The sequence below is a fragment of the Zosterops lateralis genome (genome assembly GCF_965231275.1).
Source record: "Zosterops lateralis genome assembly, chromosome: Z".
NCBI classification, from domain to species: Eukaryota; Metazoa; Chordata; class Aves; order Passeriformes; family Zosteropidae; genus Zosterops; species Zosterops lateralis.
The window spans coordinates 16945210-16971283 of record NC_139800.1 but is presented as its reverse complement, the minus strand read 5'-3'; the positions used below and the strand labels follow the sequence as shown (position 1 = coordinate 16971283).

The window sequence follows — 26074 nt, the reverse complement described above, 5'->3', positions numbered from 1 at the left end:
ATAAAAAGTTATTTTATTAATATGCTTTTATTACTATTTATCATCATTACTGATGAGAAACACGCATGGTCTGAAAGAGCTTTAAGCAATAGACCATCTTAAATAGCTTCCCATAGCAAACACAACAGGCCTAAGTCCTCCTGCCCCCAGCATTCACAATGTATCAGTAGTAGACTAGACTCATGATCAGTATGAAATTCCTCAGGAATAAGCTCCATGATTCCCAAACAGCCCACAAAGTCTTCTGAGCAATACTGGAATTGCCTGCCACAGCTCCATGGCAAGTGCACAAAAGGCAAAATCAGAGCACTTCTGTTGTCTAGTTGCAAACACAGATGAGTGTTCAGGAGCAATTGGGCAGAAGGACTGGGCAAGTGTGCCTTTTTTTAGGGTGACAGTAGTATCACATCTCGCTCAGCTGCCCCACAGTCTCACTCAGGTTTAGCACCTTCCTCCAATGCTGACCACACACGCATTACTGAGCCACATTCCCCAGCCTCCCTGAGCTTAAGCCTTCTAAATTAAGGTTACATGTTTGAAGAGTCTAATTTGCCGCACAGAGGTTAAAAGGTTAGTTTCTTGCTAGGTATTATGAGTAGTTTCCATATATACAAAAGGCTTTCCTTTCTCACACATTAATATGTCCCTTATATTCCCAAACCCCAGAGATCCATATCCCCTCAGAACAGCCTTTCACATCAGCCTCCACGTTCCCCAATCTCCTGTGTTAATATAAAATGTACTGATTCAAAAATTTCTCACACCAAACCTGTATCTCTCAAACTCTGTCCACCCTGCTAGTCCTGTGACTGGCAGTCCCCCTCCCTTCCTTCCAGCAGTCTGTCCTGCCCACACATCCCAGATCACTGCTTTGCTGAACATTTCCATCCATAGACACTGCTAGACCTCCAGCCCCACAACCACACCCCAAGTCCCAGCCCTAACTCAATTTAAGCCCCTGTCCTGTGGCAGGGCTTGGAGGATCCACCCACCACAGGCAGGATGAGAGCCAGTATCTGTACCAGACAGTGGTTTCTATTAAGATCTGTAGATTAGTTTGAATCTCTGATCCATGGTAAGTTAGTCTATGAACAGTTTAGGGTGTAGGATGTACTGTCAAAGGACTTGGGCTGTTTTAAATCAGGCTCACACGTTCCTTTCTGTCAGGAATATCCCTGCTGCCTGACCCGAACTGGCGCTACAGACCCAGAACCAATGCACTAACAGGATCAGTGTAATCTGCTGCTTCAAATGGCACAGCCAACATCCTAAGTCAGGAAGCTTTTGAGGTTTTATTTCTGCTGCCAGAAACAACAGCAAACCTGTTCCACTTAAAGCAGATCTACTATTAGAGCTACCAAATACCACCAGGCCTTTGCACTCCAGGCCCTCTTCTAGACCCACCAGCTTTACAAACTTAGAAACTCAGTGAATCTTCTGCTTTGTGAAACCAAAGACAGCTTGAGCCCCATGTCTAATAATTTTGATTATTTATCCTTTACAACCTGTCCCCATTGATCATTTATCCTTTACAACTCTTACAGCTCCTAGCCTTGTGGCTCTTAGGAAATCAGCCCTCAAAGCCAGGCAGCACATCTGGCAAGATTTGATAGTCATCCATGCCCATCAGCCCCTCCTGCTCCAGAACCAGCCCCTCTGGAGATACCACAGCCCAAGGACTCCAGCACATCTGGGAACACCATGTTAACATGACAGCGACCTACAGTAAACACAACCTGCCAACATACCAAGCCCACATCCTTCTGCCTTCCTGTGCCCCAGTTCTAACTACAGTCATTATAGTTTTATAGCAATTCTATGAACTCAAAATAAATTTAAGATAGCACCTCAATGCTACTTTTGATAAGATAGCTACTCAATGCTACTATTCTACCTCCTTTCCCTTGGTTTTAGGATTGGGAGGGAACTTACCTTGTGCGGGCAAGCAAGTTGTCAATGCTACCTCTCTGATCTTGATCTCTAAACCCAGAGTAAATTGCTCCATTTCCTTTTTATCCCTCTTCATGACTACGTTTAAAATCCAGTATTTTATGGTATTATCAAGAGTCACTGTTGTGTTATCTGATCCTTATTCCTTTCTTACCCTCTAGTATTGTCAGAAAGGATTTATTTCTCTCTTAGTACATTTAAGGTTTTTAAAGATACTTATCTCCATCTATGAGAGTGGAAGTCACATGCCCCATTTCAGCATTTGAGGTTAACTGCCAGTCACCTTGAGCTTCCTTTGTAGTCAAGGGAAATAATTAGGCACCTTAGGAGGCTGATTCAGCTTATTCTGATACTTATCTAACACAAGGCATATGAATGGCCCTGTGAGGCTGTGTATTTCTTTCCACTGGATTTGAAGGGACACAAATGGAGAAATATATTTGAATGTTTAACTGTAGGATTTAAAATCAAGCAGAATTAATCCATCTAACCCACTGCTGTTTTTGAGCATTCCTCCTGAATGCAACAGTTGAGCATTTTAATATGTGATTCATATGGAAGGCAAGCACATGAAAGCTGCTGCAGTCATTGCCACTAATGACGATGATGAACAATAAAAATAATTTTCCAATGTCATAGAGGGAGTGTTATTTCACTAATATCCTGTTTTGGATAACATCTCCTTTTGCTCTATCTCATGTGGATATCCCTCAAAGACTTAAAAGCTCTGAGCATCACCCTTTATTAAATATTTTCCCCCAAGATGTCTTCTTTTGTTTTTTACTAAAACAAATTAACATATTCACCAGAGATGAAAGCCAATTATTAAATGAGAAACACTCCAGAATGGGAAATAATTTTTATTTTTGTTATAACACAAAGAATAAACAGACATCAGTAAGAAGCAGAAGTCAATATTTTATGTAAACCGCAAACTGATCCAGAAAATTACACACATGCAAAACATGGCATGCTGTACAAAAAACAATGTTGAAATCATCAATATTTGAACCTCTCCCCAGTTTGAAAAGAGTTGTCCCAGGAACAAAACACTATGGTTCTGACAATACCTAGAATTCATAACCTAATCTAATCAGAAGGAAAACACATTTAGTACACGGGATGGAAACCACCATCCCTCGAGCCCGGCACAGCCTGATGGTGCAGATGTACACCCCTCCAACAGACTGGCCCTGTAGTGCTGAAGTCAATAGGAACTTTGTGAATCATTTCAGTGGAAACAGATTCTGTGATAACACGGGCCTCTGAGAGAACGGCAGCAGTCCTTCCTGTATGAGTAAAGACAGAACGCTGACGCAAGTACAAAGCGCAAAGAAAGAAAAGATGAGGTGGATACAGCCAAGCTCCTTCAAAATGAAAACATACCCTAGAGCATCTCACACATCTCCTTTTCCAGCCAGAGAAGATCTCTTCTTTGAAGAGATTCTTCTTCTCTCATGCTAAGTCTTCCTACGGCTGACTAGATTGTATTAAATTGATAGGAGAAAGATTAAGAAATCCTTCAACTCTAATAATTTAAACTATCAAACCATATCCTAATCAAGTGCCTATCCAGTAAGCATTTAAAATATTTCTGCATTTAATGAAGAAGTAAAAATGTAGCATGATGATGTTTTACATTTCTTAATATATTTAGGCCACTGTAGTTCTAATTATTTTGAATACTCAGAAGATAGTAAAATGTGTGATTTTGTGTGAATGTGTGCTCATACAAGCACAGATCTAAAAACTTATACATACAAAAAAAATTCAGGGATAATCTTGCAAAAATTAATGAAAACTGAGTACAACAGGGCAATTAAGTCTTTTTAAAAACTGTATCTATCCTCTTAAATAAAGATATTCTGATACTAGAAAAACAGAAAGCATGATTTGAGATAGTTTTTCTGCAATGCATTTTCCACTGCAAAAACACTTCACTTCTCAAGCAACATTATTTTCTTTTAAAATGTGTTACTTTGAAATCAGAAATCAGACTTGAAAAGTGTGAAGATAACTGATTTCAGAATTTTCACTTGTCTACAAAACCATGTAATATCATACAAAATTTTATCAAAATCAAGTAAAAATTACATGCTCCCAAACAAAATTCTTCAGGAATTCCTCAGCTGACCATTTTTTCCAGTGCTGTTAGGATGTGATCATCTCTACCATATCTCCAGGACAACGAAACAAGAACAACTGATGTGCTTCACAGAGCACATCAAAGAAACAGCCTGATTTCATTTCTCTGAACTGCCTGTGTGAGGAACCAATTGCCACCTTTCTCTGAAAAAAAGTCAACATTAAAAAAATTTCCTAGGCTATGCTTCATTACCCACCACTGCATCCAAAATCCAAAAAAGATAAAAAGAGAGACTTCAGCAGTGCTGTCCTTTAAAACTAGTTCTAAGAGCATACTTTCAACAGTAGGTCATAAGAATTAGGAAAAGCAAATTGACTCCCTTTATCAGATTAGCCTCACTAGGAAAGAAAAGCCCCAAATATAATACAATTCAGCCATATCTATTTCCTATTCCCACCATTCTACTTTTGGTGATGTCTGTAGCACAGCACACAAGATAAGAAAAGGCCAGTTTGAGTACAAACTTTCTTCTGATAAAACGTTTAGTTGTAACTAAGCATTCAGGGCTTTGTTTGGTAAAGCATTTCCCTTCATCTAATCAGAAAGCGTTTAACCCACTCACCAAGGAAAGCAACAAGGTTTCTACCTGATTCGCCTACAGATGACATCTGTCACACACAGACATAGAAAATAATAATCCATTCCTGATTCACAGGAAACTTTCTCATAGAACAAATAATGAAAACAAAGAAAACAAAGAAAACAGTTCACACTTTCACTAGAAGAAAAATTATGCTAATTAATAATGACTGAAATAATTTTTAAACATCCTCTTTCCTTTTTGTGCTTGTTTTGGCTGAGATAGAGCTAATTTTCTTTAGAATTGCAAGTAGGGGGCTAGGTTTTGATTTTGTGCTGGCAAGTATTGATAACACAGTTGTTTTCATTATTGCTGAGCCATGCTTGCACAGGGTCAAGACCTTTTCCTGCTTCTCATCCCACCGTACCAGTAAGATTCAGGGTGCACAGGAAGCTGGGAAGAGACAAACAGAACAGCTGATCCCAGCTGAGCACAAGGATACTCTATCCCACAACTCAACACACAGAACTGGGGAAAGAAGGAGGTAGGGAAGGCAGGACATTCAGAGTGTTTTCCCAAGTCATATGTGTAGCCCTGTTTTCCGGGGGATGGCTGAACACTTGCCTGCCCAGGGGAACTAGTGGGTGAATCCCTTGTTTTGCTTTGCTTGCACTTGCAGCTTTTGCTTTCCCTGTTACACTGTCTCCACCTCAGCCCATGAGTTCTTTCACTTTTACTCTTCCAATTCACTCCCCCATTCCACCAGGAGTCAGTCAGCTGTGTGGGGCTGAGTTGTCAGCTGGGGATAAACCACAGTACTCTTACAGTTTAAATAAAACTTTCCAAATTACTGGGAAAATGTACACATTAATTTGTAAAATTTTGAAATACACAAAGATGAAAGCAGCTGTTAGAATGCAGTTAAGCATTTCAAGATTACATTTGTTCATAAGAAGTTAGTATTTTTAGAATCAACTCTTGGCTTTCTTTTTGAAAAATATAGATGGAACAACAACTTAGGTCACTGGTTTTTTAATTAACAAAAGAAAAATAATTTCAATTCTTTAACTTTTGTAGGCCATCCTATCATTGTATAAAAAAAGAACAAACACAAAGCAAGCAAAATACAATAAATAACAGCAGTTCTCAAAACTGTGGGCATGACAACCCATGAGGGTGCCCTACCGGGCCCTGATGAAAAGGGTTTCATCAGGAGTTGCAGGACAATTGTCCTGCTCTGTAACAGTCTCTACTGTGCCTGAAGCAGACACAATCACCATCGTTTTAGCTGCTGAAAGAGCTTTCTCCTTCTCTGCAATGGCAGCACACACTGCCACAATTTCATCACTTTCAAAGTCGTAGTCTGGAATTGACTCTTGTACAAGCTCTTCTCCTTTTGCCAGTCCTTGCACTAACTCAGTCTTTGTGGCCTTCTGCTGCACCTGTAGTTTTCTTGCCCAGGAAAGGTCTTCTTTCCATACTTCAGGGTTCATTGGGAAGATGTGTAAGGATACCTGGAAGCTTCGGATTGCCTATAAGCAGAACAGGGAAGAAACAAAGATGGGACACTTGAAAGGCTACCTTTCTCATAAAAATTGATAATAACAAAAAAAATTATATATATTATTTCAGCAAAGCCAAAAGCCATTTTACTTCTGTTTTTATTGGAGCAATCATCCCTCATCTTGGTTTGATGGCAGCCTCACCCTCAAACAATTATGTCTGAAAGGACAAAAATGCATGAATAAACCAGGTACCTGGCAACAAGGGCACAAATAAAGAGTTCATATATGAAAAACAATATTGTAATTACAAAAGTAAAAGGAAAAACAGTTTTTTGGATGGATTCCCATTCCACTTTTCTCTCATCATCAGATGTAAAGGCAAAAGCAGATAGACATGGTTTAAAGAAACACTGAAAAGGGATGACTGGAATTTGAAGTATCTTTGGTATTGCTGCCTTTAAATTAGAAAGCAGTCATTTCACATACAGACCTAACACTACACTAGCCACAGTAAACAGTTTCTGTAACAGGTATGTGATTACAAAAACACATAAATAAATGCGAAGAAGGAGCCAAATAAATTCCAAACTTCAAGAGCTGCTCTAAGAAATAACATCTATGATCTTATAAACAATGTAATATTAGTAGAAGTAAGTGTAGTTAATGATGCTTCTTCTCCTTTCCTTCAGTTCAACCGGGGAAATACTCACAAATACAAATCCTCAACAGAGAACTTGTGAAATTAAAAACAAAGAAGTGTGACCATCTAAAATAGGAAGAGTTTGCAACAATACCAGAAAAAAGCTACACCAAGAATTACAACTGTATTGTCTTTCAGTTATATTAACAGTGGGCAAGGCTGAACCTACCTCCTCAAACTTAGGTACATGTACACAAAAGCATGAGTGTATTTCACATTTATGACTGCAGAGTCAATTATGAAAATGGGTCACCTTAGTGACCAAACTCTTTTATGACATGTACAGAAGCCCTCCTGTAAGATGGGAAAATTGTGATGATACGGATTGGGATGATATTTGGGAAGAATTCTAGCAACTTGAATATTAAAACTTTAAAGACATATGGTAAACCACAGTTTGCATATTCTGTTGTAGTTTATAAATACTTAAAGCGTGCCAATTAATTTGGAAAATCACAACTTTTCTTCTGCACTGACAGAAACTGACAGTTCATCCTTCTGATGGCACAGATATGCCATCAGATATCATATGGAGTCCATATGATGGGAACTCAGAAGAAGGAGATACAAAATCAGATTTAGGAAATGCTGCCTATGCTATCAATATTGCTGCTATTGTAAGAGGCAGTCTTTCAAATCCAGATGGGAAAAAAAAAAAGCTTAATTATTGGTTCACAGCCAGCTCTGAAGTGTAGGAGCAGGCTGAACTTTAAACAGAAGAAGAACTGAAGTTTAGTTCTCGTAAAACGGTGTCACTTTATTCAACTTTGCTAGCTTTTAATTTTCAGGGACACATGAACAACAAGTAAACACTAAATGCTCTTTTTTGTATTTCTGTTGAAAACAAAATATAAACAAACACCATCTGCTTTTAAGCCTTCCATGAAAGAGGTCCCCTAATTAAAACCTGTCTATATAGTTATGTTCATGCACAATAAATAACATTTGGTAAACGTCAAAACTGCTTTTATGATTCATACAATACTGCATAAAAAGATCATCTTAGTAAATCTACTAGAAAAGAGTTTTTGTGCTTGACATTTTTATAAAGGAATAAAAAAATACTAAAGTAATTTTTTTAGTGTTGCAAAAGATCAGAGGGATTAATTTTATAGCAGCAATGTAAAACTGAAAAATACACACTTGTCATCCATTTAAAATTTTATGTTGCCACTGGAACAGTGCCCAAAGCCACTAATTTCTACTAAGACAGAAGAAAAGAACAGTGCTACTTTTAATTTTTCCCCTAATGGAGATGTGAATCTCCTTCTCCAACTGCCTGTCACATTACAGGAAAACACAGTGACACTACATAAAATTGGTATTACTAGCCTCATTTTAAAGAGGAGCTGTCATTTTAGAGATCCTGCATAAAAGGACTACAGGACTTCAAATCAGTACAGTCATGTATCTGCTTTTGCTTCTATAGGGAAGTGCAATGTAAAACCTTCTGCAAGACATTCTTCCTTGTGGAATTACAGTATTTGAATAAATCTGGTTTTTTGAACTGTCTCACATTTTGTCTCACAAAACAGTATTCTGTCACAAACACTCTTCCATTTGTCCCACAAGTAGAGCCTCCTCTGCTGGTTTGCATAGTCTTCAAGTGTGATGGGCAATTCTGATCAGACTGCACTTTTTTTACATATTTCTGTAATACACAGACTTAGTAACTGTCAATATACAGAAACCCCCCAAAAAGCCAGGCGAGAATTTTAAGAGGTTGTATCTGCTACCAAAGTATGTATATCAGTGAAAAGTAAATAATCCTTTTCTGTGTTAAATGATCTTTAACATGGAATATTTTTTTTTTGTTTGTGAGTTTTTACAGCACTCAGCATATTCCTTAGGGGTGTTGGCGCATGAAAAGTTGGACATGACCCACTCATGGCACTCACAGCCCAGAGAGCCAAACGTGTCCTGGGCTGCATCCAGAGCCCCGTGGGCAGCAGGGGAGGGAGGGGATTCTGTCCCTCTGCTCTGCTCTGGGGAGACCCACCTGGAGCTCTGCATCCAGAGCTGGGGTCCCAGCACAGGGAGGACAGGGACCTGTTGGAGCAGGTCCAGAGGAGGCAACAAAGAGGATCAGGGGGCTGGAGGACTCCTATGAGGACAGTCTGGGAGCATTGGGGCTGTTCAGGCTGGAGAGAGAAAGGTTCAGTGACACCTTACAGCAGCCTCCCAGTACCTACCAAGGGCCCACAAAAGAGATGGAGAAGGACTTTTACAGGGACATGCAGTGATAGAACAAGGGGTAATGACTTTAAATGGAAAAAGGGTAGATTCAGGCTAGATGTAAGGAAGATATTATTTACAGTGAGGTTACTGAGATACTATAAATGTTGCCCAGAGAGGTGGCTAATGCCCCATTTAAGAGACATTTAAGGAGACATTTAAGGCCAGGCTGGACAGGGCTCTGAGCAACCTGGTCTAGCTGAAGATGTCCTTCCTGACTGATTGCAGGAGGTTGGACAAGAGGACCTTTACAGGTCTCTTCCAAACCAAAGCTTTCTATGATGCTAGGACAACATATTTACTGGAATTTGAGTCTTTTTTTTTTTTGTACTACCCGCCATGAACATAAATAATTTTCACAGAAGCATTTATCACAGTAATGTAGAAAATAGGGAAATAAAACATTTTAGTATATTTAAAGACTCCTCATGACAATTCTCTCCTTCAAACAAGAAAAAAAAATCCCATCCTTTCATGTATTTTCACTCTTGTTTAATAGTTCCTATTGCATAATTTAAATGAGACTTTTTTCTTTTTTTTTTTTTTTTTTTTTTTTTTTTTTTTTTTTTTTTTTTACTTTAAACTGTCATCTTGAATTTTTCTGTGTAATTTTCTGTTCGGATTATTTCTGCTTTTCAATAAAAAATTTCTCCCTGGAAATTTTATCACAAGTAATTCTAGTGTCTTAATAAATGAGATGAACACTGTATTTTGCACTTCTTACACTTACAAAACCATTTTATTCAAAGCATCTGAAGCTTTCATGTTCTGGAGAAAGTACTTGAAATACAGTAATTTTCCATATGTGAAAAGACTATTTTTGCCTTATGCTTATTGGAATTCAGTTAAGTTACAAATCCATAAAAGTCTTTGTTTCCATCTGGTAGATGTGTGTGAGATATCCACACCCCCATGCCTTCCTTCTCTTTTTGAAGAAGTTTGTATCCTCCTTATCCTGCTCTTGTACATTCTTTTCCTTCGGTGACAGATTTCACAGACGTCACTTTGCATCAACTCATTTCTTCACAGCCCTCTTTCCTCACATTTACTGCCCTTCTGCCCTTACACTTCAGTGCACACCCCTGGAAGGCTTCTGCGTGTCTTGCTGAAGTCACTGCTTCTACCACACAGACCTCTTACACTGTGCTCTACCAGGTACAAGGAGATGATCCAGGATGACCAATGAAATACCAATCACAAAAAACAATCCCTTCCTAGAAATAGACATAGTTAGCCTAAAAAAATAAAGCTGAAGTGTTATCAGAACTTTCACTTTGCTAATCAGGAAAATCCAAGAAAACATTTACTTCTTTATTACCCAATTATTCTGCCAAAATTATTACAGGAATTTTAAAACAATGGTAAATAAACTTTCTTCAATGTCCCTGTTTGTCTTATCCTGTGCATCTGATTTAGCTAAAGCTTTCAATTACAAGGTCTTGATGTTGAGAAATGCACTCCTCAAAAGTCCTGAGCATCTGACAAAGGTAACTAACAGGAGGCACCAGCTAAATCAGCCACAAGTACTTGCAAAAACTGAGTACCCCTGGCAGACATGTAGCTGAAAAGGGCATTTAAACTTTTTGAGACTTGCCTGGCCTTCAGCTTTCTTGATGAAAAATAAAATTCACCTCTGACCAGAAGATCTTTTCGTGAATTAACAATTATTATTACAAAATATATTTATGATTTCCAACAGTGGTTAAAAGAGAAAAAAGGGTTACTCTTCAGTAGATGGAGAGGGCACGACTAACATAGGGCCTTCCTGGGGAAGCTTGTATTACTGGCTATTACCTCAACAACTCAGCAGGACTGTTTAAAGCTGTTGGAAAGAATTTAACAGAACCCCAATTTAAATGAAAAAGCATGGTACTTTCTCTCTTAACTTAGCATTTCCTAAATACTTTGACTTTTCAGTGAAAGGCCAACCACCAATTTCCTTTTCATTACGAAAATACTCTATGTTTCTAAATGCTAACATTAGCAACATGTTGAAAAATTATCTCAGATTAGTTATGTTAATTAGCTGCATTCCAATAAAACACAGACATTTCTCTCTTTGGGAGTACAAAACTCCCATCATTATCTAAAAGACCTAAAACTATTTCTTTCAAGAGAGATGAAACGAAAGCGCTGATCTGAAGATTCATATTGTCAAGGCATGATTCTTTTGACAAAATGTTGTGTCACACTTAAAGACTGCTGAAGCACTAACTATTTAGCAGGAACACAGGAAACCACATCCTTCAAGACATCAAACAAAATCCATGCACAACTGGTGCACATTTACAGATCTAACCTCTCAACGTTGTGATCCTCAGTACCCCGGATCTGACAGGGACCCAGAGAGGGGTGAAGCTGAAGTCACAGAAGCAAAGAATAGCTGAGGTTGGCCAGGACCTCCTGAGTCTGCCCAAGCCCCTGCTCAAGCAGGGCTACCTGAGCTGGCTGCTCATGCCGGTATCACAGAGTTGATTAACTTCTCCATGGCGGGAGACTCAGTGCTTTCATTCGGTCTATTCATTGACTATTTTTGCGATTAGTTTTGGTTTTTCTTTTTAATATTGCTTGTTTGGTTTTCTTTTTTTTTTTTCCTTGATCGATCAAAGCATTAGGCTCACCCTGTCTCATGGGAGGAACTGTTCTAATGAAGCTGTTGGTGTGAAATTGCTAACTAGTTAAGATGTCATCAGCAGTACAAGGAATGTAATTTATAAAACTAAGTATTTGCGATTAAATGAGAGACTGACTAAATTTCTACATTACTACATTCGCACTGCAGGTTTATTCAGGTGTGCTCTGCACATTGATTTGTAGAATTTAAGGAACTTCTGCCTTTACAAAAGTAAAGTTCTCCTTGCTCACATTTAAGTATTATTGTTGAATTACCCTATTTAGTAAATTCAGGGAAAAAAAGAGCAAACAACTTTCATAAAAGCAAAATCAAAAGGGACTAATTTACCTCATTCTTTTTGTCTCAAGTTTCACAAAAACTAAATCCAAGCAAATCTTGCTTTCTTTTATTGTAACACAGCTCACAATATACTTTAGATTTGTTTGGAAGCAGCATTTTAGACTGGGAAACTTCAAATTAAAATACAGTAAATTGTTTTTTTCCCTAAGAAAAAAATGCATCATTCATTGTGAAGCAATAAAAGTATTCACAACAGACCATTTGGCAGGATGTGGGTAATGAAGACAGATGTTGGTGAGGGAGAAATGAAACAAAGAAACAGAAGAAGCAGTTTTTGAGAAGGCCAGTAATTCCCAAATCTCAAAAAAAAAAAAAACAAACAAAACCTTAAAAGCCTTTATATTTATGCTTTATTAACTTTCCTCTGTAAAAAATATTATACAGGGAAAAAAATAGAAGATCGTGGCAATGAAAGACTACTGGAAAAAGGATAATTATGACTTAAACCACTCGGTCAAGTTCAATAACTATGAACTCTTTTCTTATTTTAAAACTCCTTCAGTCTTAACCTCTTGTGATTTCTTAAAAATCGCTTGGCTCAAAAACGAATAGTGAACATTATTTGCATTTTAGAACAACTCTCCAAGTTTTCTGTATGTGGGAACATATTTATCAGAAGGCAGTTCAACCTACAGAGAGAAAGGCAATGAAGTATGGACACGTAGTACCAAAGCACTGGAAACACCAACAGCAGCTCCCACACCTCAGGCTTCCTACTCAGAGACAATCAAAAACACTAAGAGGGCAAACTACCTGTGATAACCCCTCCACCCTCCCTCTTCGCCACAGTAAGGTCAATTTAACAATTACAGGAGCACCTAGAGCAGTGTTTCAGATGAATGAAGTGCTTTGATGCAAATCTCTGATTGTTCCCACTTAAAATGCTTTGCTTTGCATCACCGACTAGTCTCAGATACATAAATTAGATCCCTTTTTGATTAAGCTCAACAATGCACTCTAAGAGCACCTGAAGTGCTACTCTAAAATTAAACAAAATTAATATAATATGAACACTAGTACTTAAAGAGATCCAGTCCCACTGGTGTTTCATGATTTGTCTAGGTAGGAAAAGCTTACAGCATCTAGTGACTCAACCTGCTGGATATACCTAGTACAGGTATATTACTTATAACTGATATTACAGCAACTGTAGCATTTTTTACAGAATAAAGAGCATCAGTTACTTAAGATCCTTGAAGGAAACAGAACTCTAATTTACCTGAGACTAGTGCATTTAAAATTCTCAAGTGTAATTTACAGTGGCAGTTTCATACACTTAAAAGGGAAAGATCCAGACAACTAGACCATGTACCCTTACCTTCTACACCACAAAAACCACGGAATGTCACCACTGCTGAAATGCAGATATTCATATATGGATTCATATGACATATTTCATATTATGGTACTGTACCAACAAAGGGAGCACACTGCACATCTGCAACACACAGCTTTTGTCTCAGGTTTTGTCTAACAGGGCTGGAGCACCTCCCCAGTGAAGAGGGGCTGAGAGAGTTGCGCCGTTCAGGCTGGAGAAGAGAAGGCTGTGTGGAGACCTCATGGCAACCTGCCAGAATCTGAAGGGGAACTACAGGGAAGCTGGAGAGGGACTCTTTGTGAGGGACTGTAGTGACAGGACAAGGAGTAATGGGAACAAACTGAAATGGGGGAAATTTAGATATTAAGAAGATATTCCTTACTGTGAAAGTGCTGAGACTCTGGAACAGGTTGACTAGAGAAGTTGTGGATGCTCCATCTCTGGGAATGTTCAAGGCCAGGCTGGATGGGGCTTTGACCAGCCTGGTGTAGTGGAAGGTGTCCCTGCCCATGGCACAGCAGGACTGGAATTATATGAACTTTAAGGTTCCTTCCAATCCAAACCATTCTATGACCCTAGGTGATACACTGTTTTCATTTGTTTTGGTTACTTTGGGGTTTTTAACACTGCTCCTTACTACGTTTTAAAAATTAATTTTGCAAGAATTGTTAACCTCCACCACAAAAAACCCTATCCTTTTTCAACTCCTGAAAATTTTAAGACCAAACATTGTAACTTTGCAAAAACACTCTAAATTGCCAATAAAATTATTTGTATCAAAACAGTACACAGTTACTTCTATTCAAAATGCAACCAGTATCTTTTTTCACCTAAGAGGTCAAGACGCATTATTTTTCTAAAGGATCTCTGTGAATGAGTCTGAATTTGAAATTTTATCTGTTGTGTTTTCAGCAAAACTAGCAGAAAACTATTATACTCCAGAAAAAAAGATGCACTTCAGCTACTGTAGAGTAGCTCTTTTTTTCTTATTAAATGAAGAAGCAACCCCAGCCACCATTTGACATCAGGGAGCCAGAGGAAGGCTGGACACATTATTTGCTGCATAAGCAGGACACAAGGAAAACAAGAAAACAGAGTTTTACCAGCAGGCATGTATAAAAACTGAGCCTGAATAATCAGCTGACCCTTGGACTTCACATTACCCTCATCTTTAAACTATGGTGAGCTGCACTGTAGCAGTACAACACAGAGAATGTAGTATGTGCAGTTATGTCAGAATAATTGTTCTGTTGCATAAAGCCACCACATAAATATAGTATATGACACAAAAGTCTTGGAGCTAGACAGGTCTTCCACAAGTCCAGCAAGAAAACCACACAGGAAATATTTGTGAAACACAATACAGCAGAGGGAACACTGGAGATAAATTATAACGATCTTTTTCCTTATCTATGTTCAAGTTACCATAAGGATATCCAGCAACCTTGGTATTTCTGTATTTTCCTTCTCACACACAATTAATTCTGTTATCCTACCAGTGCTATCTCTCCTAATCCAAGCTGGGCACGTCCCAAAGTCTGCCAGGCATCCCAGGAACGTGGGTTTCTCTGGACAGCCATTTCTGCTGCATGCACTGCTGGGAACATTTCATGTAAAGACATCAGGACCTGTATCAGAAATAGAAAAAGAAGAGGAAGAAAAATAAGCAAAACTGAAAATAAATTTAAGTTTTCTGAGACTACCTAGGCAACAACCACTGTTTCAATAACTAAGGACTGGATTCATCTTACCTAGCTTTTTTTAGTTAAAGGTTAGTTGTCTGACCTCAGTCACCCGGATTCATTTCAATCCCCACAGAGAGAAACAGGCATGCTGGAGGATGATTCACACAAACATTTAAGCAACACTATTAGTAGTAGATTAACTACTCCTGAAGGTGTCTCTCCTTGTCAACAAACCCTACAGCCTAAAGAAGCCTAACAGAATACTCAGGAGGACAAAAACATGGAGAACTAAACATAATAAAAGTGCAAGTACTGTTGAAAAACTCCTGGACTGTATTTAATCTTTTTAATAGAGAAATGGAATCTACCAGAAACAGAGCAGTGCACATGATATAATTACAGCAACAATCCCCGTAACTCAGCATGGAAACAGACCTTAACAATGACTGCTGTATTTAGAGAACAAGCATTCTGCAGGGCCTAACTTAGACATGAAGTCACCTACATTAAGGAAAAAAGTGGTTTCTGAATGTGAAAATATCTGTTACTCAGCAGTTACCACAGGATTATTCTTCTTGCATTGAATCTCCATAACTAAGGCGATAAATCACAGTTAGCAATACACAGTGTGGCTCAAAGCTTGCCTTATGTTTCCATACCACCATGAGATTGGCACATCACCTGAAGACCTGCATCACTCTGAGATCATGATTTCAGACACCCACATGCTATGGTGATAGATACCAGAGTAAGAAACAAATGACAACTGCATTCCTGCAGTATGATGAGAATGTCAACCGCGAGGGTTAGACTCATGTGTGGGCAGCCACTTTCATCCCAACTGACCACAACTATGATGAATAATATTAGAACACATTAAGACTATTGCTGAAACAAAGAGATTCAAAACAGATTTATTTAACCTTACTGTTCTATGATATATTAAAAAGATAAATATGAGAGTGGATTAGAGGAGCATTCAAATGTGATGATCTTGAGTATTTACTCTAATTAACAAATTGTACTTGCACAGCATAGAGGTGAGCAGTGTATTTAAAAAAAGAGGAGGGAAAGGGGAAGGCAAAGATTTACTACAGAAAGCAACCCTGGACTGAAAAAAAACAAGAAACATCATAAGCATAGCTTCTGCATAACCCTTTGGATTGATACCACTGCTGTTCTAGTATGATTAAATTTTTCTAAAGACTAGTTTTATGGCTTCACTTTAATTCCATTTAATTGACCATATCTTAGAATTCAGCAGTACCTAGAAGTCTTTAGAAAAACAATCTACAGCAGTATATCATCTTCTCCCTTTTTCCTGCTCAACAGTTCTCAATGACTGCATTTTGTATCAAAGTCTGTGATGAACGCTACGTGTTTTTCTAAAACTTTCAGATGAATTACATTTGTATGAGCAGCTTCCCTTATCTGCAGCAAATGTATGAAGTGAATCAAACTGTTACTAGTGGATAGGTGTAAATCCTACCAAGATGAAAGGATTCTGCATCTATCAGCTATCTTCAACATCAAACATATCCAAGTATACACTCACAGGAACATTTTTATCCATTCCAAGTATTCAGTATTTCCTACCAGTACTTTCTACTGCAAACTAGTTATAAAACATCTGTGTAAGTGCCTAGGAAATCTTTTGTAGTGTTTAATGAATTCTACTGGTTTGTTTACTGAATTATTACCTCACTAATAACGGCAATTATTTCACCTTCATCTATTTATGACTATTGTGTGTACTAACAAAAACAGCTGCTTTAAAAAGCCTCTTCTAGATCATGCAGTAATTACTTTGGTCTTACTAACTTTGGCATTAGATTCTCAAAGTACATTCGAACACACATTTGAATGTATATGCATTTTTATCCAACACAGGTAATTTGTTCAGTTATTAATAAAATTCCTCCCCCACACTTGTCAATCAGTACAACAAATACACTTATTAATGTACACTATTTTCCTACACTTTTTTTCAGGTGAAGAGGTCATCAAAATGAACCTATAACGGCAGACATGAATGCGTGTAGCCTTGTCTTGTGTTACTCTACCTTTACATCATAATCACTTCAATAAAATAACTCTGCATGCTACTTGGAATCTGAACCAGCAAACCAGCTATTTTACACCCAAAACCCCACACTGAACAAGGAATAAAAAACACTGCTAGCACAAAGATTTCCTGTGCACAGATTTGACGAGTGGTGCTTAGTCCTTCTGGGGTAGAGCCACATGTGCAAGACAAAGCCAAACAGGGCCCACATGTGCTGCAGCCCCCCCTTGTCACACAACATGCCTGTCACATGCTCAGTGTTGCAGCCATGTCAAGTATGTGTGTATACACATATATACACACATACACACATTCATTATATATATATATAGTGTATAAATAAACAGATGTGTGCATAAATAGTGATATACATATATAGTGATATTACTCTATTAGAAAACATCCTTAAAACTAATCCAAAAATTAGGAAAAGAAATTTACAAAGCAGAAGAAACATCTCAAGACTCTCAGTGCACACACACACATATACATATATATGTGTTAAAAGGGACTGGGGAGAGATGTCTTATAAAGATTTTCAGTAAATGGATTTTGAGGACTTGCTTTATTCCAAGAAATTTATCCTTATTCCATGCTTTAAAACAAAAAAACATGCATGTCCCATAATAACTTAGTTTAACACATCTAGCTTTAGAAGAAGTCATACAAGAGAGATTAGAAGAATTAGAAGAACTCAGTGGCTAAAAAATAATCAAACATAGCAACTCTCATCAGGAGACTGACCAAGTACTAGAAATCAAGGCAGTACAGTGACCCAGCCTGTTCTGCTCACAATATTTTGGAAGCGCTATGAATCTGAGTAAGTTCTGGTTTTAAATGAGTTCAGTGGATTGAGGCTGAAGTACTATATATAGATACATTCCACGTCCAGTGAAACTGACCCAATTCCTTTTTCCATCCAGTAACCCATTTCAAAATACAGATGAAAAAAATTCATCCTACCCATAAGTAGTAAACAATGGGTTTCATGTATAAAAACAAAGAAGAGATAATGAAATCTTGATCCTGTTCAATGAATACAAATTGAGGATGCAGCAGTGTAGGAAACTAGATTCTCATACAGCTGATGACAAAACATCCAAAAACGTTATTAGAAAGAACTTAACCTGACAGTTTACATTTGAATTTATTTATTTTCTAAAAATATATATTTAAAAAACATATTGTCTACTTTAAAAATTCTGTCATACTTGCATAGTTATCTGAGATCTGAGGTGCAAGTGTCATGAGATAAGCAACACGATCCAGGTGAATTCTCAGGAATAGTACTGAATAACAGCAAGTCTGGCACTCAAGAGAGTTTGTTATATAACATCACAATGTGTCAAGTCCTTTGATATCCCTCTTCATCCAACAACGTTCTACATGGTCCAGTCACCAAATATTAAGATAAAAAATCAAGGATTATGTCAAAATCTGCTCCTCCATCTTTGTAATTCAAAGCAGTAACAAAATAATCCAGTCAATATTTAAAAAATTCAGCCCACAATTAATTTCCAGTAGTCTCAGTGGCTGAATTATTATAGGCAGTCTTTATACATTCCTTTGAATATACCTAAAATGCTATTTACCTAACACTAGAATCAACATTAGGCTACTGCTGTTGGGTCTTTTTAAAGATTTTTGGTTTTCAACAAAAATGCCAAAATGCACTTGCATAAACATTTACTTTCCAGTCATTGTTCTTGCAATGGGGAAACAGCTTAGGCTGGTGATGAAGTATCAAGTATATATACTGACAGATCTTGCATGTAAAGAAAAGTGCAACCCCAGCCTCTCAAAAACCATAAAAATTTGCTTCTAAATGGATGAAGGAATTGAAGGAATAGCTGAGAGCAATGGAAAAAAATCTCATCAAATTCTACAGTTTTTTGAAGCAATTGAGCAATTCCACAGTTCCCATGTGATTTTCTGGAAATACACTTATTTCAAGTATCTTTGACAACTAGGAACTTTAAACACTATTTCTGCTCTTCAGAAGTACTGAAAGATATTTGTCCTGCATCTGTTAAAATACAGATCTTTGGGAACTTACCACAAACGTTTTACAGATTCCTACAGCGTCACTATCACATTTAACTGAGCTCCATAACAAACAATACCGTATTGAAAATTTTAAGTTTGCTGTTGAGAAAGGAAATACTAAAGAATAGAGAAGCTGCTGTGTAACCCAACATAAGGTTATCCTAATATATATAAGGATATAAGACAGATACTCAAGCCTGTGCAAAAAATCCCACTTCATCCTCCCATGTTATTTCTCGAACACAGTTACTTCATGAATAGGCATTTTCTCACTGATAGAAAATTAATATATACCATAAAGAATCTTTGCATATTGTGCAAAGTCATTCCTAACATGAATCTCCTCCCTAGTATGTGACACACATGCCAAGACAGGGAGATTTTTATAGACCCAGTGGTGGTCAAGGCCTTGCTGAAGTTGGTGTACAGTTCTTTGGAAACATTTTCACTGAGCTACACTGCAATAGCTGCAGTATTTGTGCTGGACTGGAATAACACAGTCAGCTCTAAGACAGTGTCCTTTAAATATTGGCCACAATATTTTTTGAATGAACTACATATTTCTATTTTGGCAAAAGTGGATTCCTACAGCTCACATCAGTGCTGTTAGAAGTACAAGGGTATCAAATTACACACTCTACAAAGCAGCTTCCAGTAAGTGTAAGTCATAGTAAGTCATGCTGCAAAAAAAAAATCTCCAATAATTATTTGCATGTATGAAAGAAAGCAAAAGCAAGTAAGCATGAGTGTAAGGGTGTAAGCAGAGGCCTGGGCTCCTTCATTTTTTCAGCTTTCATTACTCTCCAATTGTTTCATTAGACAAGAATAGATAATTCACAAGAAGAATCAGAGTCACACAGCTGCTTCTCCATTCTTCTTGGTCAGACGAAAAGCTGTGTGCCTCTAGCTCACCTTTGCCATTTTGCTGAAATACAGGGACTGGGGAGCCAAGTAATCAACAATCCCTCAGTATTAGGTATTGCATCTGGATCATAGATTAAAGCATGTTGTAGTAAGCACCTCTTTGGATAATTCATCGCATCATAGCTCAGATCCGGTAAGCTTACACACTTCACAGCTCTCCCACTATTTTCAGTGTGAATATACTTCATTTTTGTATAATTTCAATTAAATAGAATGCTTTTGGGGACCTATCTGAAATTCTTGCATTCACATAAGACCATAATAAAGAACAGTTCCAATGGAGCTGTTCACTAATTTGCCCTGCTGAGCAGAACTGTCCTGAGATTTTTAACAACTTTCTGTTTTATTCAAAACAGAGTTAAATCTTTAAACTACGACAGTAAAATTTACCAATACCATCTTCATGTCTTAGCATTTTTTTTTTACTAGTGAAGTCTTAAACATATTAAGGAACTGCTATGTAAGTGAATATCCTTTACAGTAATCTGGAGTGCAGCTAATTAAAGCAGACTTGTATTATCCTGTGTCTTTCAATAATGCATAATCAGGATTTGAAATTCCTTAATACATAGCTCTGCAGATGTTAGAAATTTACACGGGAACAGAAAGCACTGAAAAAAATTTGTTGAAGAAAAATCTTTCAAGCACTTCCAAACACAGAGAAGTTCCAGAGCCAAAGCTTGCTGGAGCCCAGGAGAAGTATCAGGAGAGTAGTACTGCTACATGTTTGTGACATTTGAGCAACTCCTTCCCAGCCATTCCACTAGGCTAGACAGATCTTTCATTTACACTAACACTTACGGAAAGACAACACACTTCTCCCAAAACAACTTAAAGAAAAACCTTTAAGCCATAAAGTATCTCTCAAACCAAATGCTTAACTCGGTAAGACCTAACCATCTGCAGCTCTTTAAAACAAAAGCATCCTCCAGTATTACTGTATTGAAATGAAGTCATGATTATTAATTCTTTTGCAGATTCAAACTTTCTTCATCAGAAGATGACTGTGAGGAGCAAATGTGGTGATATCCATTAGAAAAATCAGCCACCACACCCAGGAAAAGAACCAGCATTGGTTTTTGGGGTTTGCTGGGGTTGGGGTTTTTTTGGCTTCTTTTTTGGGGAAGTAGGGATGCTAGAGTCTTGTTTGGGATTTTTACACAATAAAAGAATTAGAGTAACAACTCTATTATTAGAGTAACAATTAAAGATTTTAAAACTAAACAGTACAACAAACTACCTAAAAGTTATATAATACATTTACCAATTTTTTTTACCTCTTTTCCTCTCTTCTTCAAACAATGTACTTTTTCGAGGCCACTTGCTAAAAATGAATAGGCACAGGTCCGTGGGACCTGTTGAGCTGCTTTCTAGAATCTCAAAGGTTCTTCTTATGGGAGCCACAAGAAAGCTGGAGTAGGACCTTTTACAAGGGCACGTAGTGATAGGACAAGTGAGAACAGCTTCAGACTGAAAGCAGGCAGGTTTAGATTAGATATTACAAAGTCTTTTACACAATTGATTTATCTATGTAGCACTTAATACAAAATCAGATTGAAGCAAACCATTTACATACAATACCCATGTTTAATACCAAAGATAGATAGTATTAAGCCCATTCTTTAGAAAGAACAGGCAGATTTTTAATGGTCAAATTCTAGTCTATGACACTAAGGCTCTCCTTGATCCCTCCAATAAATTCTTATGCATTTCCATTTTTTTCCCCACAATGTAGCATCCTAATTCACAACCCAACAAAGAGGTTTATTGTGTCTGGCTGGGCTAACAGCATTATTCCAATTTTTATTAAAAGTCACCCTGTTGGTTGGTAAAAATGAAAATACCTAAATTGTGTTGTAGTTCCTGCATACAACAATTAAACAATGTTGACCAATATCTGTTTACACACAGATTTGCTTTTCTAATTTATAAACTGGCAAAGAATTATCATATTTTTACCTGTGATTTCATCTCATAAAGTGTAGCATCTTCTGGAGTTAACTGAAGTGCCTCATCCCACTTGACAAGAGCCTCTCTGTACCTGTAGTTAAAACAACATTGCAGTGTCAATGTATTTAAAGGGACTGTACATTGCTTCTTATTTCCTGACATTATCCTAAATAAAGTGCCATAGCATATGATTAGTATTAATTATTTTTCTAATTATTTCCCCATAAGACATTTTGAACTGTTTTTAGGAACTGGGTTTTTTTGGGGTTTTTTTTGATCAAATGGATGCTAAGTACTACTACAGAACTGCCCTCAAGTGAATTTACAAAGCACCACTGGAAACCTGAGGCGAAATTTAATGACTTAAAATTAGAAATTTTGGACTGAGTCCAATTTCCCTCACTGTCAAAATCATCCTTAGCTAGGCACAAAGAAATATATTTTGAACTCAACATGCCATGATACATGGCATGTATGTATCATAATTTAGGATTTCTTTTCATTCTGAAAAGCCCACATTTCTGAACTGTAAGATAATGTAAGAATCTAAAGACATATAAACAACTTTAGTATACAAATACAAGAAGGAAATTGAAAGTAAACAGCTGTACTGAAATCGCTCTTTGGGAAAGCATATGCTATGTTGCTCTTCCCTAGGAAAGTGGTAAAAACAGAAGAGTTAACCAAAACCAGTAAAAAGTAGCCTTTTGTCTCGAACAATGAGGTGAAAGTTGAGCCACAATGAAGAACCAACAGAACAGTGAGATGCAATCACAGATGTGCAGTCTTTCAGCAATAAAGGTGGCTTCTCATCAACATGAATGAATGTGGCGTTATCACGTTCTCTGAAACTTCAAAATCCACATTTGTTATGGAACTGTGTGGGAAGGCCTGAATTTATATTAATTACACTGCAAAGGTACAGAAACAGTTACTCTTGGGAGACACACATGCTTCAACTTTTTTTTTCACCTATACTATAGGTGAAACTACAGCAATTTTCACATGCCTCTAATAAAAAACAGTTTTTATCTTCCCCTACTCCCCATCTTCTCCTCCCTTCCCCCTTCTCTTCCCCTCCCTCTTCCCTTAGTTTTCAGTCCTCTGGGTTGTATTACAGGCTCAAGTTTTCCAGAGCAGTCACATAAAGACCTCAGAAACTTCTGAATCAATTTAAAAAAGAAAAACAGACTGGAAAAGCAAGGCAACGGAAGTCAAACTCTCACTATTGTTTAGGTATTAATAGTTCGCAAATTACACTAATAAGTGTGATGTTTGAGTGCTAAGCAAAGGATTTTCAATAAGTTTTCACATTTTTTCAAAGTTCAGACACCAGCTGCACATTTTTCATCTCAGTTCATGCCCTGTGGGCAGGTGTCCACCCTAAAGAAAACATCATGACATTTTCTACATGCCTCAGTAGAAGCTTTATGCTGCTATTTACTTAGTTGGAACTACTTTTGGACAAGAAGATTATTGTTTAGTTCAAGACTTAGCACAGATCTTGCAAATAAAGCCTACATGAGTAAGAGTCCTCAGCTAAGTTAGGTGGTGTCTTGGCCATGCAGAAAAGTGCAGTATTTTGAGTACAGCAAAAAAGTTTAGTAAGAAAAAGTTTTGGAGAACAGAGCAATTACAGTAATAACATCAGTAAAAGAAAGGAAGGAACAGCACTGGCGTTCTGCAATTAAAAGATGCAAGACAAAAAGTTGCATTTCAGGAACCTTCATTTTTCCTTCTTTGAAGGAAATATCATTGCTCAAAGCTCCAATCTGAATGTGATAAAATTCATAGCAAGAACCTGCTACCCCTGAAAGAAGGATCAAATATTAGCTAATATTCCCAAAATTCTGATGGGTTTTGCTGCCAGTTTGTCAACAGTCTGCCAAGAGAATAAAGATGGACAAGGGAGAAAAAGTTGTACATTCACAGAAACACTATGCTACATGTGTTCTGTATGTGAACAGAACATTATGTACCTCTGCCTGTGAGCCTCAGAATGTGTGACCCAAGAGAAGCAACAAGAGAATGCCAGAATCACTTCAGACTAAGAACACAACAGCAGAGGGCTAAAGGAAAGGTTCCACCTACTCAGGAGACTGATTTCCTGACTACCAGCTTACAGTCTGCAGACACCCACAGGCCCACGAAATAGTCATCCTTTCAGTGCACATATTTCCTTTAGAGGAAGGTCTGATAAAACATGGCTGTTCTATTCTTTTAAATACTTAGAAAAAAAGATGCTTCTATTGCTGCTCCAGGAGAAACTAAGGATACTGTCCTTACCAAGTGAAAATGAGCCATGTTGCTTGCTCTAAAAATGCAAATTTGGAAAACATCTTTATAAAAAGGTAGTCCATTAATCAAAGAATATTCTACCTCATTCCTCTAAAGGAAAAGATTACATAAAGGATTGTATTAAATATTGAACACCATATTGAAAAAGATTCCTAGGGATATAAGATTATAAAGTCAGTGTTCCAGTAAATGCTTTATGAAACCTATAAACCCTGGCTGAAATAAGAAGGGAGTTAACACGGGGGTAGTATTGCAAAATAAATAATTTTAAAAATAGATCATTTTAATGTTTCTCATGATTTTTTTTTTGAGCTGAGCTGCACAGCCTTACCACTGCACTTTTAATTGTGAGGAGTAGTAGTTCTGAAAAAGAAAGCTCTGATATAGATATGACATCTGCTTAGGGCTTGGAGCATCTGTCATATAAGGGGAGGCTAAGAGAAACAGGCCTATGCAGTCTGGAGAAGGGAAGGCTCAAGGGAATTTCACCATGGTGCAAAATTACTCAATTTGGAAGTGGAGCAGGGAGTTCAAAAGGTGGTCAGACTCTTCTCAGTCATGCCCAGTGACAGGACAAGAAGAAATAGGCACAAACCAAAGCACAGAAAATTCTGTTTGAGGGTATCTCCATCACTAGAGATATCCAAAACTCAACTCAACAGTGTCCTGAGCAACTCACTGCAGTTGACCTTGCTTCAAGCAGGAGCCAGAAGAATCTCGAGTTCACTAAGATAGTATGATACAGAGATCAGCAAAACCAGTGATACATGATTTAAGATGATATTATCTCTTGGCTAAATGAAAACCAAAAAACATAAACTGACAAAAACTAGATCCATTAATTTTTAGATTTTGGGAATAGCTATAAAAAATTATCTATTGTAGTAGTAAAGTCACAGAATACTAATAACAGACATCCTGTTTTTAATAGGTTATGAAAATAGTATTTCCAGAAAATTTAAAACCCTTTTGTGTATGTACATTTGCAACTAAGCACCTAAACAGTAATACAAAGCATTTTTAAGATAAGACTATAATATTTTGAAATATAGAATTCTAGTTATGTGAGTACACAGATACAGTACACTGATCTACCCATAGTGATTTCAGCCAAGTAGCAGAAAAAGATTATACAGTTACAATAAGAATTCGATTAGCACTTTCTCCTCTTTATTGCAAAATTGTAAAAAGAAATAAGTTTTTGACAACTGGATACATATGGAATGGCTTCAGGATACAAGACCTGATGAATTTTGACATTTTTTATTTAACATTTTTTATTTTATTTAGGCCATGAAACCCCATAGCTCCTCTAAAGTACTAAAACTGCTCTCTTCAGACATCCTCCTGACCATCTGGGAGCTCCAGAAACTTGGCACATTTTTCTACAGCTTGCCAAACTTTTGAAACAAACATCTCATGCTTACACTTCACTTTTTTAACACTACTTCTGGGAAAACAGGATCTCTTGAACTCTTAAACAAAATCATTAAAATAAATTTGAAAAAAAAAAAGTTTGAGCCTTCTTGGTATAAAGCCTAACATTCAGATTACACAGAGATTGATTTTTCAATCACATACAGAAAATGCTAAAAAGACCACCACAGCAGGACTTAGAGTCCTGTATTTTTACTCTCAGGCTTACTACAAGCTGATGCTTCAGGTACAGAGTGAGACAGGACATCATCAGAGTGGCACTGAAAATATCTGCAAATATACTAAAAAGAGGAGATGGTATCAAATTCAGACAAAACAAGA

The 26074-nt window shown here is 37.4% G+C and overlaps 1 protein-coding gene across 1 annotated transcript in view; it reads right to left on the bottom strand.

Annotated features, from left to right (window-relative positions):
- Positions 1-2804: 2804 nt before the first annotated feature.
- TTC33 (tetratricopeptide repeat domain 33) overlaps positions 2805-26074 on the bottom strand; it is a 41807-nt gene continuing 18537 nt past the window's right edge. Inside the window, exons 3-5 of the mRNA XM_083884339.1 lie at positions 22028-22109; positions 14845-14976; positions 2805-6148 (exon numbers count right to left, since the gene is read on the bottom strand). Of these exons, the coding sequence (XP_083740465.1) occupies positions 5798-6148; positions 14845-14976; positions 22028-22109 (565 nt within the window). The 3' untranslated portion in view covers positions 2805-5797. The remainder of the gene's footprint in view (positions 6149-14844; positions 14977-22027; positions 22110-26074) is intronic.